At 44.7% G+C, this 18,840-nt stretch overlaps 2 protein-coding genes and 1 long non-coding RNA gene across 4 annotated transcripts in view; 2 read left to right on the forward strand and 1 right to left on the reverse strand.

Annotated features, from left to right (window-relative positions):
* Nucleotides 1-203: 203 nt before the first annotated feature.
* On the forward strand, nucleotides 204-10,744 carry gas6 (growth arrest-specific 6; the record flags this gene model as incomplete). The annotated part of the gene is made up of 14 exons (XM_019884440.1): nucleotides 204-374; nucleotides 2,211-2,235; nucleotides 2,342-2,404; nucleotides 4,294-4,416; nucleotides 5,242-5,361; nucleotides 5,470-5,595; nucleotides 6,350-6,471; nucleotides 6,628-6,746; nucleotides 7,359-7,548; nucleotides 7,638-7,802; nucleotides 7,878-8,046; nucleotides 8,184-8,323; nucleotides 8,390-8,588; nucleotides 9,199-10,744. Coding segments are annotated over 14 exons (1,884 nt in total), but the record flags the coding sequence as incomplete, so codon positions are not given.
* tmem255b (transmembrane protein 255B) overlaps nucleotides 10,697-18,840 on the reverse strand; it is a 9,242-nt gene continuing 1,098 nt past the window's right edge. Inside the window, exons 4-9 of the mRNA XM_019884621.1 lie at nucleotides 14,605-14,694; nucleotides 13,505-13,585; nucleotides 12,865-12,950; nucleotides 12,539-12,698; nucleotides 12,244-12,390; nucleotides 10,697-11,560 (exon numbers count right to left, since the gene is read on the reverse strand). Of these exons, the coding sequence (XP_019740180.1) occupies nucleotides 11,318-11,560; nucleotides 12,244-12,390; nucleotides 12,539-12,698; nucleotides 12,865-12,950; nucleotides 13,505-13,585; nucleotides 14,605-14,694 (807 nt within the window). The 3' untranslated portion in view covers nucleotides 10,697-11,317. The remainder of the gene's footprint in view (nucleotides 11,561-12,243; nucleotides 12,391-12,538; nucleotides 12,699-12,864; nucleotides 12,951-13,504; nucleotides 13,586-14,604; nucleotides 14,695-18,840) is intronic.
* Nucleotides 11,308-14,946, forward strand: LOC109524626 (uncharacterized). 2 transcript variants are annotated; one of them, XR_002169991.1, is made up of 4 exons: nucleotides 11,308-11,387; nucleotides 11,485-11,658; nucleotides 12,552-12,665; nucleotides 14,645-14,946. It is a non-coding gene; the product is annotated as an uncharacterized LOC109524626 (long non-coding RNA). The 2 variants fall into 2 exon arrangements; XR_002169990.1 differs by having other exon boundaries at nucleotides 11,485-11,627.

Consider the following 18,840-nt stretch of genomic DNA (forward strand, 5'->3'; position numbering starts at 1 on the left):
CCACTAAAAGGAAGGTGAATATTTTCAGTTATCATGAACTAACTTAACATTTTTAGTCATCCGTTGACAACATTAGCACTTAAAGTGCATAAAATAGTGCAACGAGGACTTATACTTTAATTCGTCTTTTGTGACACAAGTATCTATATTTTTACTTCAGCACGGAGTGTGAGTACTTTCATCACCTCTGATGTCTTGTTTTGTTCTGTCCAGTCTCCCTGTCACACCAAAAGGCCAACCAGTTCCTCAGCAGACACCGGAGAGCCAATCAAGTGTTTGAGGAGACCAAGCAAGGACACTTGGAGAGGGAGTGTGTGGAAGAAAAGTGTTCCAAGGAGGAGGCCAGAGAAGTCTTTGAAAATGACCCTGAGACTGTGAGTAAACTCCTCCCTGAAAGTTTTGATCACTATTCAAAAGCGGGTCGGCGATTCTTTTGTTTGGGCCGTGAAAAAAATGCTGCCGGAACATCCAAGTAGACCTGCAATGTCAGCGCTCGATCTTCGATGCCGATTTGACACGACGGTGTCCAATTTTAATTAGAGAGGAATTGATTGCTGTTCGTAGTAGTTGGCACGACTGTCGAAGTGCACTCTGTGAAATTAAGTGTGGTGTCATACCTCTTGTAGTTGAATGAAACAAAAACTGTAAAAAATTTTTTTTTCTTCTTTTGCATTGGATTTCACAGCATTTCCCAATGTTTTGACCAGTGAGCGTGCCATTGACAGCGTGTAAACGGCAATCGTGACCCAAATCTGCATTCTGCTCTGTTTAAGACCTCCGGCACGAGTTGTGCATGTTTTATCGTGACTGATGATTCATAGTCTGAGCTGCTGATGTTGATGCTTCCGTCAGTGCTGACAAGCATGATAATATTCGAATGGGGGTTGATGGACATGTTTAAAAAAAAAAATAATAATAATAATTTCTTTTTGGTTTCTGTGGTGGTCACTGAGTCAGCATGACTAAGTCTTGGTTTGTGCCATGCAGCATTTTGGAAAATGCTGCAGTCTTCATCCTCCCTTTTCAGAAGAATCCACACAGTCAAGTCACGCGTGTGTCCTTTTCTCTTATCTCTGTTTCGGAATGCATTTCACTTTTCCACTGAAATTTTCCCCCATTCTTCACGGAAGGCCCCAGCATGTCTCACGTGTGCTTCCTGTTTTGCATCCCTCCACGAATCTAATCAGGCAGCTCCTGACTTTATTTTCTTATCTTAGCGCAAATCTCGTTTGATAAGCGTGTTTTCTTTCTCTTCGGTCATCCGCATACGTTTTAGCGACACAATGTATCACCCCGCTCGCGCTCAGAGCCATCGACAGCAGATCAGGGCCGAGGCTGCTTTCATGAGCGTGCGGGTCAGCCATCCCATCCATGTGAAGGCGCGATTAAAGAAAAGGTCCAATTGGCATCCGTTGGCTGGTGTGACAAGCTTGTTTGTGGATGTCGTTTTCTGCGTTGTCAAAACAAGGTTCAATATTCATTCCTTGACGCTGCGATTTACTCTGCTGCAGCTTCTGACTCTGCAAAAAGGTTCGGCCGAGTTGTTCTCCGCAACACATGCACACACACACATTTTTTTTTTTTTTAATCAAGCATGAGAGGGAAAGAGCCCAATAATGAATAGCTCGCATCTGATTGAGAATCTGGATTGAACTATCATAAAGGTCAAGGGGGTCAACTTGAGCTTTTAATGAGGTTTGGTGTCACAGGTCGGATTTGTGACACTTTGCAAATCACACACACACTTGGCTGCATCTTCAGCATGCATCTGTGAATTCTGCCAGATTTTTTGGGGGTGGGCTGGGGGTGTTACAGCAGCAGCCAGGAGGCAAAAATTGCCGCTGCTGATCCTGATCAGGAATTGAGAGAATTGCCAGGATGCCTCCGGCGATGGCCGGCACCCTTTGCAAGCTGTGACCTGGAAGTGATCCTATTTTCCTCGATTTGTAAATTCACTGCCACACTGCGGCATTCTCTTTGTCAAGGTAGAATTTTTTTATAGCTGTTGTACTGAATGTCATTAGCTCGAGCAGGTAGCAAATGAAACGTTCAGTGGGTGGAGGTCTTTATGGATTGCCGTGCGGTTCGACAAAGTCGGAGCTTTTTCACATTTAGCACAAGTATAAAAACAAATAGTCAAGAGCTATATTCAAAGACAACAGTTATTCAATGTCTAAAATGAACCGTTTCCATGTCTCCATCTCCTTTAGGACTACTTCTATCCCAAGTATTTAAGTAAGTCGTATCTTGCCACCGCTTGCCAACAATGCCGAGCTTGACGAAACGAACCTTTTTCTTAACCTCTTTCTTTTTTTTTTTTTGCTTTTCTTCTCCCTCTCAGATTGTTTGGACAAGTTTGGAGGATCAGCAAAGAAGAAGCACGATCTGATCACATGCGTCCACAGTAGGTTTTATGTTGCCTTGTTCGTGTCTCAACACGAGGCGCCGTAAATTTTCACTTGACCTGTTTTGTCTCTCACGATTTGGCTTCTGTACCGCGGAATAATAGCGCATCCTCGGTGGGGCACTTGCTTCTTTCGGGAGGAAACGCGGGGGCAGTCGGGCTGCATCGCAGCCGTGGGTACCGCAGTAGGAAAATGTCACGATCCAATTAACTTGAAAGTAGATTGCCATCATCGGCGCTTGGGGGTGAGGAACGTCTCAGCGGCATGACGATGGAACTGCAGTGATGCGGCGCATTGCTGAGTGACGTACGCCCGCCCCCCACCCCCCTTTCCTTCGTCACACGCTCGTCAGAGATGACGCGGCTAAACTCTTACGTGAGTTGGGTACGAAATTTCTGCTGCATCAGTGTGCAGCAGACCTCATCCGGCTTCGAGTGACAGGGGGGGTGAGGGGGGGTGGTTGTTGGTGGCTGTGACTCAGCTGTTGTGCCCTGCGTAGCAGAGCGCGGCTTCAAGGACGGCAGCGCTCCCTTTTTATTTATTTATTTTTATGTGCCTCTCCCACCTTTTTTCTTCTAATTTGGGATCAGACCAGATCTTGGCATTCCACTGTTTACAACAAAATGATGTCATGCGCGCGTTTTGGCTGCATATCAGAAGCCAGAAACAGATTTGAGGCGTTTGTCTTTTCAATTGATTTGTGTGTGCACAAATGCACACGCAACACTCTGCAATTCAAGTTCGGTAGCTGCGCACATCTGGTCGTCGTATGCGCGTTATTGTTGCGTCGCCACTGCTGCCAAGACAGGCGAGTGTAATTCTTCAAATGCGACGTCAAAACTGCTGAAGGAACTGGAATTCCGCTGTTTAGAAACCGTGTCAGATTCAAACACTTGTAAGCAGCATCTGTCTTCCTCCAGGCCCCTGCTGCACACACTCTGTACGCTCGCTTATCTGATATGAGCTGGCGTGCGCAGACTTGCGCAGACTCCCCCTGCAACCAAATGAAAAATAAACATCAGACCCAAAGAACAGAACCTGCAGTGGAATAATAAGATCATCTTATGAGGCAGAGGGCACACTTTCTAAGAAAAACTGAATCGGGACATCGCTCAGAAGAGAGCTTAGCTAACAGTACGCCGTTTATGTTCTCATGCAGCGGTCCCCAACCTTTTTTGCCCCACGGACCGGTTTCATGTCAGACAATGTTTTCAGGGAGCGGCCTTAAGCCCGGATAAATACAACAAAATAATATGACATGACCTGCATGAAAAGTGTGGTATTTTCGAAACATAATCATGAACACGAATCATGACTCGAGGAACGTCCTATCTGGCCGCAACACTCTCTGGGTGCTATGGTAACGTTTAAACGTGCCTTCAAAATAAGATACACCGCAAATACAAAATGCATGAAAAATACGACTCACCGTCGCCGCATATTATGCAGAGTGGGCTTGGTGCGTGGGAATCTCCCGTTGAGATAAATCCGGATTTTAAGTAGGTAATCCTGATATTGTCTATTAAATGTAGACAAAAAAACTTTTCAAAGATGTTTTTTTTTTTTTTTTTTTTAAATTTATTTTGCCAGCTTCGGATTTCATTTTAGCGGTAACTTATCACGTGACGAGAAGCGCGCCTTCACTTGTGTCAAGAGTGCGATACAGTACTGCAGATGGATGTCACAGAGAATCCGCAAATTTTTCAAAATAAAACATCTTTCAGATAGTGAAATAAATAAAACGGAAGTAATGTAAGTGCTTTATTCTTTCTGTGCGGTACCGGTCCGTGGCCCGGGGATCGCAGACCACTGTTCTAATGCACCCAACTTTCTGTTCAGTGTCATTGTCAAATTTGTCGTGTCTCCTTTTTGTTTTCTCCACAACCAGACATTCCGGACCAATGCTCCCCTTCCCCCTGCAACTCTAGAGGAACCGCGCGCTGCGAGGACAAAAAGGGTTCCTTCCTCTGTCACTGTTTTTCAGGTTGGACGGGGGCCTTTTGTGCTCAAGGTACTGTCATCGCATGTTGAACTTTATGTGTGCAGGGGGTGGGGGGGGCTGGGGGGGGCTAGCTTGGCACCGTCACGCAATGTCATGGATGTGACCTTTTGACAGCTGTCTCTTGGCTTAACCGTACTCAGACGCGTTCACGTTGTAGATCTCGTCTTTTCGTGCTATTCCTGCTCTGGATCTTCTGAACAACAAATATGGAGACAAGTCGAAATGATTTTGAATCGTGCACATGGCACCAATTTAGAAGGAAAAAGGCACCTATATGGAGAGCATTTTCGTTTCAAGAACAACAAAACAATTAGTCTATCTAATCGTGCGTGTAGCTCGCAACATAATCTTGACAGACGTGCCCGCGATTCAATTTGTCAAAAATACTTTTGAATCCATCGTGATGTGGGGCTTTGATACGTTCATTCCTGCAATCCGTCGAGGTCAGCAGCACGCATTCTAGCGTGTAATCGATACGAGGAAAAGGATGCCGCCTTCCCTGAATGAGCCGACCTTTGAGGCTTCCCACTTTTCGACCAGATGAAATGTCGAAGCGCAAACTGGAAAGAGTGCACACCGCGAGCCGCAGCGGAATATGCTTCACAGCCACTCCATTCACACTTTTCCACCGTGACTCATCTTACCACCTTTACCCGCAGTGGAAATCGAGGAGGACTCAGTTTCCTCGCGGCTTTTCCACTGGGGAGGATTGTGAAGGCGCAAACACGAAAACTGTATTTCACACTTGCCCGGCAAAGACAGTCATTGACAAAGAGCTCATTGTGTGTTCGAAACCCCCAAAGTAATCCATGATACTCCATTCCCCTCCGGCAGATGTTGACGAGTGCGGCGAGAGCAACGCAGGATGCGAGCACGAGTGCAGTAACACAATGGGGAGCTACCACTGCTCCTGTCGCCCAGGTTACACGTTGCGAGGACATCACATGTGCTTCGGTGAGCAACAAGACACGCCGCGTATGCCGCGTGCGTGCGATTCATCACACACGATTGCCACTCTCGATTGTTTCTTGGGTTTATGTCGCCAAACTGTCCCCCATTCAGACGTGGACGAGTGTCAAGATGTCGTGAACGCGTGCGGGTCAGCTCGCTGTGAGAACAACGAGGGAGGCTACGAATGTCTGTGCGATCCCGGCTACGTCTTTGACAACGAGACCAAGAGCTGCGTGGGTAAGCTGAACGCGCTCATGCAAGTGCGGCGAGTCCTGCTGGAGAAGAGGCTTCGGTGTCAGCAGTAAAGCAGATGAGCAAATTGGGGGGAGTGTATTTAATGCACAAGCAGAGAAATAAAATGCATTTTGTGAGTGATTTTGGAGGCGGGGCATATTCTACAAGAGTGTCTGTTATTCACAGGATTTTATTGTAAACATATTATGGGACATAGATTTTAGTTCGTCAGTACAAAAACAGAAGCTAAAATAAAACATTGACTTTCAAATATCCAATTGTGCCCCCTGCTTGACAACTCCCATACCAGGAGCTTCAATTGAGAATTTATCTTGGGGACAAAAAAGGAAAAGAAATACCGGTCGTGACTGTGAGTCATTATTCATTATTATTTATGTATTGTGTATTTTATTTTCCCTTGTCTGTGTGAAAAAAACAGACTTTACGTAACCACAGTGTCTCTCTGCGAATGTTTACATTTTATTATAGCCAGACAAGGCATGGCCATATATGGTCAGTTGTGTGTGGTGGGCCGATAGTGGCTCGGTTAACGTCAAATTCCACTTGATACGAGTGTTGTTTGCATTCCTCATGATGCTGACAGGAAGCCAGTTCCCATGTTTTTTTTTTTTTTTTTCTTAAAACATCCTTCCAGAGTTCATGTTTTGATTGCGTCCTGAGCTTTTTCTCTTGTCACCGTTGGTGCAGCAGTCATCATTTTGCAGCTCTCCTCTCTCCTTTGGTTCTCACCTCCCAGATGTGGATGAGTGTGAGGCAAGCGTGTGCGCGGAAGAGTGTCTCAACACTCTCGGGAGTTTCCGCTGTTTGTGCGACGGGCGTCAGGGCAGGAAGCTGGAACAGGACCTCAGGAGCTGTCAGGTGAAATGCAAAAAAAAAATGAGCCTTTTGGTTTGAGCTCATTCAGCTCTTTGACATGTCAACAATTTTCCGGTTCTGTGAAACACATCAAACAATGATGCGTGCTCTAGCTTGTCTTGAACCGGCAAGAGTGACAACGTCGTCGTTTGTCTGCAGGCTATAACTCCCTGTATGACGCCAGCTCTAAAGAGGAACTCTCGCTCTCTCTATCTGGGCCGCATGTTCAACGGCTTGCCGGTGATGAGGCTGCGCTTCCGTCGAAGGATTAACACCGGGTGAGCAAGTGTGTGAATGGGCCTTTTCCTTTGTCCCCTCCTCATTTGAAAAATCTCTGACCATGTTCTCTGTACTCGGCCTACATATGATCGGCCACGTTCACACTGCAGGGCGTCACGTGGCGCTTTCTTGACAGAAGTTGCTTACAGAAGTAAATACGGTTCCCATGTCGAGGGCTCATTTTGTCCCATGGTATTGCGAGAGGAGGGAGGAGGTAGAAATATTTTGGGGATATTTTAATTCCTTATTTAATGAAGACGTCTACTAAAGATGACATCACGTCATTGCCGCGCGTCATAATGTGTGGCTGTCTTCCTCCTATCAACACGAAGCGCATGTATGATATTAATTGACAAAGATGGAAACGAATGACATTTCCACTGTCATTATAGTAAGTAATGAGTAAGATAAACAGTCGGAAACAAAGTAAGACATCCAGTAGTTTCCGTGAATGTTGGTTTGGTTGAAAAGCATTTTTGTCTATTATTTCGTTCATGAAAATGTTTTTTTTAAGTTTGTTAATTAAGCCAAACAAGAAGTCATTTCGAAAAGTCACTTCGGAAAGTCATTCTTAAGATCCTTTTCTCATGCTTCCCCCTTCGCTGTTGCAGTTTTTCCGCAGAGTTTGATTTCCGCACATACGACTCGGAGGGAGTGATCTTCTTTGCCGGCGGTCACCTGAACAGCTCCTGGATCGTGCTTGCCATTCACCACGGCAAACTTGAGTTGCAGCTCAAGTACGGCCCGGTCAGCAGGGTCACCAGCAGCGGACCCGTCATCAATGACGGCCAGTGGAGGAAGGTTGCTACTTTTGATCCGAAGCGGACTCGGTCGTCTGCCGCATCAGTTCTGACCGACACGGCCCGCCATGTTTGCTCTTTTCGGACCAGATTTCCGTCGAGGAGCAGGGGCGGAGTCTCGTGATAAAGATCGACCGGGAGGCCGTCATGAAGATTGCGGTTAACGGCGATCTGTTCACACTCAAGAAGGACATGCACGAGCTCAACCTCACTGTCGGAGGAGTTCCCTTTAGGGAGAGCAGCCTCGTTAGCAAGGTCTTGGTTTCACCCCAATTTTTTTCGTGAGGCTCTTTCTACCGGTCGTCATCAACCTCTGATGCTGTTTCTTAGGTCAACCCCCGTCTGGACGGCTGTATGAAGGAGTGGCGCTGGATGACGGGGGAAGACCGGTCCATGCACGAAAGCATCATGACTAATGAGAACATTCAGTGTTTCAGCACCGAGAATCCCGGAGCATATTACCCCGGGACGGGCTTTGCTCTCTTCAACATCAGTTATGGTGCGCAGTGTGTGTGTGTGTGTGTGTGTGTGTGTGTGTGTGTGTGTGTGTGTGTGTGTGTGTGTGTGGTGATGACCACATGCTTGGTTAAGCGTTGACATCTTTTTGTTCATCGAGCCGTCCTTGTTTGTGCTTAGAGTCCCAGAACCTGAGCGTCCAGTTGACCCTTTACCCAACGACCGCCATCGGGGTGCTCTTTGCTCTCGTTCACGAAGACACCGTCCCCCTCTCCGTCGCTCTGGCTGACTATCACCCCGGCACCGATGAGTGGAGAGACGTAAGTGCCGCTAAAATATCGCATCATGTTCGGCTTGCTATTAATCAGAATAAACCGCGTTTTCAGTTTGTTCTGGTGACAGCGGGCGGCGTCATCCTGGCCAGCTCGCCAGCGCCCCTCTGCGATGGCGAGAGTCACGAAATCCAGGTGAAGATCTCAGGCAACCGCACCCAGCTCCTTGTCGACGGGGAGCCTGGACGGAGCGAAGATGCAGAGGTCAACCTTCATTCACCGTCCAGCACCTACATTGGAGGCCTCCCTGGTGGTGAGCACTGAGCACAATACACACGAGGAAGACGTTTGTTTGCGTAGAAGAGGGAAGTTGCAGTACCGCTTAATCGGGGTGCGTATTGGGCCCCTTACAACATGTACTGTCCAGGTCAGGGTTGGCAACTTCATACAACAGTTTCCCCTACACTACCTGATCTGTTTAAAGTTGTAATAACACCGTTCACCACTAGTTGGCAGACAGCTCTTTGTAGAACTTTGACCTATCCTATTTCATCACATATATTTTACCTCAGGGTTCATATCTGATGTATACTGTACAATACATTATTTTGTATACATAAAATGTTAACCTCTAGACCTTAATCCCAAATCTTTCATATTTTCATCCAAGGAGAAATTTCTCAAAAGGCAATTGTGGAGCCATGAACGAACAGTATTGATGAAATGGGGTTATGAATGAATACTGTATTTCAAAATATCGCCCTTGAATGTCAAATGAAAATACTAACATTACACAACCCCCAAGAAGTGATACACAAACAATTATTGAAACTTCCCAACCCTTGTGGATGACAGATTTGAACTGAATTTTCTTTGACATTGAACGTCCATTTGCGCCTTGCGCCGTGTCACTTGTGCCTCAGGTGTCCCGCTGGTCTCCACGCTGGTGTCGGCGCCATTCAGCGGCTGCATGAAGGTCGCGGTGAACGGACAAACTCTGGATCTGGACCAGGCCACCCAGAAACATAACGACATCCGCTCCCACTCCTGCCCCCTGCTGGATTCGAACCAGTGACCGCGCACAGTGCTCTGCCGAAGCCAATCCAGAAGCAGGGGAGAATGTTTCCAAAATATTTATATGATCACGCGCCTTGAGTAGAGAGAAGAGACTTCTTAGATTTAAATGCCATGAAATCTAAAGCAAGTGTTGCGGTCCTACTGGGCCCTCAGAACAATGTCACACTGTCCTTTGGTCTTGACTGTGACGGTGGCGCTTGCTGCCAGGAAGCTCTCACAAGGACTCTTTGCATATTCTAAGAAAAATAATAAGCCAACAATGTCCACTTCATCAGTCACAAGTCTTAGGATGGAATGCTTCGTCCGTCACATCACCACATAAGCCCTCAAGAATATTAAGTTAAGCCAAGGTCAAAATGTCTCAAACCTATAAAAAGATCTCAAGGCTCAATTACGCACGGTGACCCACCCGAAGCAGGACACTGCCCACCTTGATTTCTTTGCGTATTCTAGAAAACCTTTGCACGTAGTTGCCGGTCGATGTGGTTTGCCTCATGAAACCATATTCATGAGCTCATCCCCACCTGCTCCATGTCTACATGCAACCTTGGAGGGGAAAAAAAAAAAATCTTACCTTGTGCCTACTTGAGTGCTCTAAAAACAGGCGAATTCTGCCACCGCTGCAAACATCGTTGCTCACCGAATGACCGCCACCCCTCTTTGTGAAATGTGCACTTTGCATCTCCGCTCGTGCGCAAAGATCAAATATCTTGCTATTTCAGAACCACGTGAATGCTAAAAACCACCCTAAACCAGTCGGACGACGGCAGATTCGTCATTGGGAGGGAGGAAGAGGAGGCTGACGTTGCAGAAATGGGAGACCACCGCAGCCAATGTACCACACGAGCTACTGAGAGCAAACCTAGCGCGCTGTATTATACTGAGTTTGTAAATAATGTGACTGTACAATGCTTTATAGAAGGGCAGAAACTCAACGTACGTACAATAGGCTCCCCGAGGTCATCTTTGCATCAAAGTTAAGCAACACTTACCGTATAGTCTCAATGTAATATTCTTCAGACAAAACAAAGTACAGCTGTGATTCTCCCCAACAGTGGGATTAAGAGCAATAATCACAATCTTAAAATAGAATTTTACAGAATCATTGTTTTATTCTTCATTTCGTAGATGCTGAATAAACCGAAATGCAGAAAAAGAAACAAAAAAAAACAAAACACAATGTGAGACTGAGAAGCATTGCGTTCGTCCAAAGGGCTCCAGTGTTATTTTGGCTTCACTCCGCTTTACCATTTTGGAGTTGTCTCATGAATGAATGCCCCCGATATGAGAATGTGCATTTTTTTTTTTTTTATTGTAATGTCCAATAATTTTCTTTTTTTTTTCTTTTTTTATCGGCGAATTGCACAATGCTACGATAAAGTTTGAATCTACCAGGGTGAAAACTGTATTTAAGAAGCAAAATAAACAGTTTCAATGAGCGTCAAGAGTCACGCGAGCCTTTTTGTGATTATGCTAATGAGGAGCCACCGGATCTGTGGACATTGTTCGCGCGTATTTTATGTCCAAGCAATCAGCGAGTGCTAGTGCTACAATTAGCACTTTTCTGCCCTAACGCACATCTTTGCCTGTATTATAAAGCCGATTTAATCGTCAAACCGCAACGTAGCAGCCACGGTGTGGTTTTATCCGCATTCCTGTTGAAAGTAAGCCCTTAATTGTAGTGCATTTGTCATTGTTTTCAAAGCGCACACAGGAACACCTGCAAAGAAACCGGTTAGATATAACCCAAGAAATTGATGTTGGCCAGTCGATAAACTAATGCTGGGGTCCTAGTCAATGAACATGAACTACGCTCACTACAAAACAGACATCTTTCTCCTTTGCGGCAGTAAAGAGGAGCTCACTGACCTCTCCCATCTACACGGCCTCCTATTAAGCGTCTTCTAAGTTCGGGCAAACAAACTGGAGACACGAATGCTTTGTTTTCCTTTTGGCTGGGGGGGTTCAATAGGCGTAAGGCGGAGGTTTCTCGAAGGGGCCGTGAGCGGATCCAAAGAGGACCGGCGCGTTGGGTGTAAGCATGAAGCCGCCTCCCGGTTCCTGGGTGGGCCCCTGCTGTAACATTTGGGTGGCACCTTGTGAGGGTGGCTGACTCTGGGTTTCTTCGGAAGGACACGAAGTGCCTACGGGACCCCCCTCGGGGATCATTTGTGGGGTAGCGGGTCCGTGAAAACTACTGCTGGTAGTCTGAGCAAAGAAAAGAAAAAGAAGGCGACATTACGACCTGTTAGGTACCTGCGAGCCACTTTACAAGGTCGACCTTGAGATTTAGATTTTTCAAAGAGGTAAGTTGTAACTGTTAGCATCCAGAGAGATGTGAACATAATTGTATTGTTATTTTTCTTGCTGCAGTTTGAAGTGATGAAGAATTGCCCTGCTTTAACCTGAGTGCGTTTCCATAGAATTCTGTTGGTGCGTTTGTATTCATGGTCGATGTGCTGTATGTTTTATATTGCAGGACAAATGGAATTTCCCTTGAGGGTGCTGATAAATAATGAACAATTTCACGCCCTTAAAAATCAAACGTAATAAGTCCATGCCGATGACCCCTCAAACTATCCCCAAGAAATTCTATCAAGTTTCATTTTAAGTCACGCGGAAACGGTGACAACTCTCATGAAGGCTGAAGTGATCGCCGAAAATGTCAGCTAGGTCAGCGTTTTTCTCTTCACAAAAGAAAAAAGACCGTTGTCTGAAAAAAAGTAACCTTCAACCAAATTCAACTAATAAGAAGACAAGATGAACGTCATATCTATCTGTCATTTGTCTTCTAGGGTGGTTCTGAAGACTTTATTAAATTAAAAACAAAAACTGTGTGGTTACAATGTCATACTGCTCCATTGTGCTCCAGTTTGCACTGTGTGACCCACCTGCACTGTCCCCGGATAATTGGGGTAGGCAGGAAGATTCTGCCCCGGAGGACAGAAGCCAGCGTAGGTGAGCATATGCTGGGTGGGGTTGTACAGGATGTGGGGCGGTGGCGCCGGGCTTGGCGCCATTGCTGGAGTCGGTTTCTGCTGCAGGGGTTTAAAAGCGTAAGTGGAACAACGGTGTGTGGCAGAGAAGCAGATTTAGAGCACCGATTCGTCACCATTATTCACATACATGAACGTATTGAGCTACATTTCAAATCCGCTTGAATCAAGGTTCCTTGCTTCTTCTCACCATGTCCTTGTAGGCTCCAAGGATGGCGGCAGCGATGATTCCCAGGAAGAGGCCGGTCACGTTGAGGACCACCGAGGCCCACAGCAGACGATGGAGGTGGATCACATCCCAGCAGCCGCTGACCCCGGTGAACTCAAAGTACTGGGGGTGGTACTCTGTGCTGTAACACACAAGATACTCATCAAAACAGTCCAAAAGTCCCGGCAGAATTGTCTGTTTTCCATTTCACGGTCAAGTCTCACGGCCGATTAGCCGCTGTCGACTGTACATGGCCACGCAACATAACTGCTGGAAACGAGGCGAGTGATAACGCGTGCAAACGTTACCTCTCGCAGTTATAAAGGTAGCAGCAGTAGCAGGTGTTGCTTCTCAGCTTCAACTTGCAGGATTTGCCCGATGAACCGCACGTCATCTGCGAGTTTTCAAGCATTCAAGAGGTTACTGTTAAGGGCCTCACGGTTTTAATGCTCAATTTGGACATACTCTGTCATAAATTTGGCGAGCTCCTGAAGCTGTACTTTTTCAGCTTTCAGCATGAGCGCAACGTCCAAACTAAAGGAATCATCTTTTTAACCTTTTTTTGTATGACAATAGGGGGCGCTATACACATTTTTGCTGTTATTCGTCATTGATTGCATTTTGAGCAGTAAAGGCGTTCAACCACGAGATGTCACTGAATTTAAAACTTTGGAAAGAGCTTGGCGTACAATTCACACTTGCATTTGGCCACGCCGTCTGTAAACTGGAATGTGTTATAAAATGTCGCTTTTTAGTGTCACAATCATGTCCAATTGTATCTGTCATCAATAATCATGCAACTATAAACTTTGCCAATTGAAAGAACCGGTCAAAGAAAATAACGCAACAGTTTGAGTGACGTCAACGCCAACTGCTCAAACTTTCTTTCCTAATCCTTCAAACCAGCAATGAACGGCACACAGCATCAAAATGCGTGTGTAGATTCACCTCAGTGTAGTAGCTGTCAAAGGCGTAGCCAGATCCACTGGTGTAAAAATCACACATGTCCTCTTGCAAAGGTCTTATGTCCTATATAGGAGGGTTAAAAAATAAATTCAAATTAAAAGACAAATGTGCAGAGGGGGTGAAGACAATGGGGCGGTGACCCCGGGCATCAACCTGAGGGAGGCGTCCGCAGCACAGAAACACAATTGCGCGTTCATGTGAGAGGAGAATCCGGCTTTTCAATGGAGGGTTTTAAAATTGGGTTAGGGTATGATAATTGGGTTGTATGTTGTAGTTGGAGTTTGAAATGTGGGTTACAATCTTGGGTTATGGTTTCAAAGGAGGGTCTCAAACTAGGGTTAGGGTTTTAATTTAGGATTTGCAAATACGGTACTTTCAAAGTAGGGTTTTAAACTAGGGTTAGGGTCTTAAAGTCGGGTTATAAACTCAGGCTATTGTTCAAAGTAGGCTTTCAAATTAGGGTAAGGATTTAGAAATAGGGTTTTAAACTCGGGTTAGGGTTTCAATTTAGGGTTTCCAATTATCCTGACCACCCCAGACCTTTCAATAAATTATTTTTCCGAAGGGATGGGCAAGGGTCATGAAAATAATCCAGTCGCCCCCAGCATCCACTGTTGCTTTGCATCCCACCGAGCTTTCGTTGTGCTTACCAAACAATCCCAAAGGCTTTCGCCAGTGCAACCATTTCAAGGTTTCCAATTTTTCCACATCGGCGGGGCTGTAGCATTTTTACGGCTCACGCTGCACATTAGCAGCCCACCTCCTGCACTAGGATGATAGAACGAACAAGCTCATTCGATGATTTCATTGCGTGAGCCTTGCCAGAGCAATGAATATAAATTCCGCTGTCCCGTGAGGCCGCGAGCCGCCTTTGATTGCATTCCTGATCAATATCGCCCATGCCGTGCCAAGAGCCCAGTGGCTTTTTAAACTCCCCCCAATCATCCACACTCATTAAAATATAAAGGATTTGATATTTCACTGGGTTAATGGGCCAAGCGGAGCTTTTGCTCATTTGCAGGAAAGTGGGATGGAGGTGGACGTTAGCATGTCGACATTTTCCCTGCTTTCTTTCTACTCACAATAAATTCTGATGCGATGATCCCATCCACGATGGCACAGAAGAAGGACGCAATGACGCCAATGCTGACAAAGATAATGGCCGCCATCAGCTTGGAGAGAACAGACGTGAAAAAAGACGGTCATGTGTCGTATCACTTTATGAAAAGCGACGTGGCAACACAAGCAAATGTTTGGTAAAGAAAGCGTAATATGCGCACACAGATATGATCGTATAGTTCTCTGCTGTGTGTTCTGATCGAGTAAGAATAACACACACACACACTCGCACAGACACACGCTTGTTCTGAAGCCCCGGCTGCCCTGTGACAGATGTCCCATCATAAACTTTATAATAACATTTACAGTAATGTCTCCGCATCATTTACTGTCGCTGTTCAATTACGCCACCAGCTAAGTGCCAGCTAAATGACTTTAAAATATTATTTGTAATCATTTTGCGTCTATATGAAATCAGCTCTGTTATGCGGTCAATATTTTTTTATTATTTTGATTATTTTTTATTATTTTTTTTACTGTACGCTCCACATTAAGTTGCTGCTGGGGTTTGTTTGTGTGTACACCAATGTTTCCAACATACAGTATCATATTTCATAGCAGTGGGGGGAGGGGGGGACAATAAAATACTGTAATTTATGACTGACTGTTAGATTGCGGTCTAATAACAAATCTTTATTGTACTTTTTCACGAATGTGAATATTAGAACAGCTCTGTGAGGCTTAAGTGGCTGGTAAATGTCTTTTTCAAGTTGTTGTGCTAACAGATGCTGTTTTGCACCGTTTCATATGCTTTTACTTAACCGTTTTGATTGCTGACCCCTTCCCACCTCGGCCAAATTGTTGGTTCAAACAAGCCACTATGATCACTGCTATGACTTGACCAAAAAAGGGCCTAAAATTTGCCAGAATGCGTGCCGACAGGCCGCAAAGCTTCGAGGGAAGTCTCTTTTGGACAGATGTGACAAAACATGAGGTTAAGGCAGCGCTTCTCAATTCTTTTTGTTTCTTCCCACCGTCAGGAACAATAAAATATTTTGCGCCTGCCCCCCAATTTTCTGCAATAATGAATAGTATAATTTTTCGATTAAACTCTCAATCAAGTACAGTTCATGTCTGCAGAGGAGCTGATACTTCTTGTGCGCTCTCTGACAATGAGCGCACCACTGCCACCAACTGTAGTGGAGGTGCAATTACACTTTATTCTCATCAGATGTGCCGAGGATGAAGCGGAGCCTGAGAGGGAGACGGGTCTTTTCCTTTGTCTGTTCTTTCCTCTGGAATGACCTTCGTTAGGCAAGCCCCCGCCCTGTCCCCAAGTTTTGAAGGGTACCATCCATCTCTGTATCTTACATGAGAAACGACGACACAAGTGGATGACTGTTGAATGAATGAAAGCACAGTGGTGGGAAAAAAAAAGGAACAACAATTTTCCGGATGGGATTTTTTTATCTGCCCCCAGCCCAGACTCTTCGCTTCATTAGCTGTTTAAATGCCTCGACTTTTATGGGCTCCAAGTGGGAGATGAGGCTAGCGGCACAGACAATAGAGCCGGACAAAATGCACGGCTTAGCTTAGCACCAGCTGTCAGGACATAAAACACATTTATGCGCACTCCGAACAGAGCCTCTAATGTGCCCTCGTGTGCGTAGATGAGGGATGCAAAGCAGCATTTAAAAAGAAGGAAATAAATGCAAGCTTCCTTGCATGGGGAACAGAATGTCTTTGACGCCGTGTGACAAAAGTCACCACAAGGTGTTTTTGCAGTGCTCAGTGGTCCAGTGACAGAGCACCACAGTGCGCGTAATAAGAAGTGAATGTCCAGTTGCCTGTTGGTTAAAATACGATAATGTTCCTCGTGCTTCAAAAATACGATAATGTTCCTCGTGCTTCAAGGTGACCGGGAAGGCTTTTGTCTGTGAAATATAGTGGGGGTGTCAACAAGAGCCTTTTAGAGGTGAGAACAGAGCACTCGTCTGGTGAAGCGTTTCGTCATCAAGTATAAAAGCCACTGTGTCAAAAAGCTCCGGAGCACCGCGACATTTGGCGAAGAAAAAAAAAATATATATGTGCACAAAAAGTACAGATTTTTTTTCCAGCACATTAGGTTTTTGTCATAATAAAAACTAATAAATTACTCATAATATCTTGAAATATACTGTATTTCGTAGTATTTATGAATTAAGGGGTGGGTTGAGCAATAAGTGGATTTTTTTGGGGGGGGGGGGGCGTCATAGCTATATAATGAAAAGCGCTTGCAATTCATCTTTTTCCACCATTGCTCAGCTTTCGAATCAAACAATCGACACCGACAAGCGGATCCGAGCTGCCACACGACACCGTCAAGTCCACATGAAAAATTCACGATAGACGCACTTGGTCGCCGTCAGCAGGCATGAAGAGAGCAGAGGGAATGGCTGCGAAATAAAAATCTCCACTTTTTTCCAGACAGCCGATATTGAATTATTCCAGTATCTCTGTGAAAACATTTTCAATCAATCACCAATTAGGAACTGAACTAACGTCGCACCGATTTTAAGATTTGTAAGCTCTTAATGGTGTTGCCCCGCCATGCTTCCAACTTGCTCACAGCGTCACAGTCACCTTTGATTCACATGTAAAACTCTCCTCAGTAAGACACATATGAATTAAACTTTTAATTTTCATCTAATTTGATCTACATAATGATCTATGTTTATATCCACTATCTTCCTTTAAATGTCATCTTCAAAGAGCTGCGTACCAGTCGTGGTCTGATCGTAGCAGAATAGTTGTGAGGTGTGCTGGAAGCGTGACATAGTAGTTTAAGGTGAAGGTAGGACGGCATCAGGGATCAGGTCTAAGCCCATTGCTCTTTGCAATAGTGGTGGATAGGCTGAGAGATGAGCAGTACAGTATGAGCATGAATGAAAGGGGAATGGGAGGCAGACTGTTGTATTTGATTTGCTTCGTAAGATTTTTGATCAAACCAACGCCACACAAAAGCTCTCGGTAATCTGTATTTATTTGTAGATGAGTAGCCGACTCAAAAGCACAAATTGCAATAAGTCAACACACGGTTGCAGGATGTGTTTGAAAAACACATTCTTCAACCCAATTTGTGTTTTGATAAGTTATTAAGGTCAAAGGTGATTTTATAACAGGTACTGTACTAGTTTTGGGGTCTCTGGTGTTCATGTCCGACCTTGTATCACGCAATGTGAATGTGATACTGAGAATGGCACTTCAATGACACCAAAAATAAAACTCCCTCAACTCCTGGCAGCCCTCTGCCAATCTCATATTTGTCTAATTGTCATTTTATTGACATGGATTATGAAAAGAAAAAAATAAAACCACCACAAATCTTTGAGACCACATGCTAAAAAAAAGTAAGCATTTCAGTTCGGGAATGGGTAATGCGATCACATTTATATGGCTCCAATTACACAAACAAGCACTTTGGCTGTGTGGCTGTCTCAAACAAGCGAGGCCCCTTCAGCAAACAACCAATGCTAATTCATTTTCAGTTTTTGCCACCGAAATACGGAGCCAATCAGAATCTCTTTAGCCGACCACAAATGCAGTCATGAAGGGCGACCAGCGCCCAGAGAGCAAGGACGCATTACTTTGGCAGAGGATAATCGCATTTTTCCTCATGTCAACAATTTCCTGTAAAACACACACACATGACATGAACACAATCTTTGATATATGGCACATGTATCTTTTTTCTATTGATCTATCGATCCGTCACGTTTTGTCATTTTTGGCAAACTGGATTAAACAGTGCTTCATGAAGACCTAAATTTTGTCATGTGACTGCCCATCGCAAGCAAGGTTATTATACTTATGGAAAAGGGAGGCTTGTTAAACCTAAAATTGGAAACATATTTTCTTCAACAAAATAAAATAAAAACAAAAAACACTTAAAGAAACCAAAAAGAAACTACAGATTGTGTTCATAAAACAAATGAAAACTAACGATAATTAAAGTGAAAATGTCCTTTACTTTCACACGAGTTCATTTTAAAATAATCGATTTTGGTATTGCTATACATCTGGATTGTGGATGGAAGGTTAAACAGTCGTTTGGGAATTGTAGTTTGCTTTAGTTTATTACACATCACTTCGCGACCTTTTTTTTCCCGTCCCGCACTCGACAAATCCTCGCTGTAAAAATTAAAATAAAATAAAATTAAATTAATAATAATAATAAAAAAGCTAACACTAAACTAATAAAAAATAAACTAAAATTATAT

The sequence above is a fragment of the Hippocampus comes genome, unplaced genomic scaffold (genome assembly GCF_001891065.2).
Source record: "Hippocampus comes isolate QL1 unplaced genomic scaffold, H_comes_QL1_v1.1 scaffold21, whole genome shotgun sequence".
NCBI lineage: Eukaryota > Metazoa > Chordata > Actinopteri > Syngnathiformes > Syngnathidae > Hippocampus > Hippocampus comes.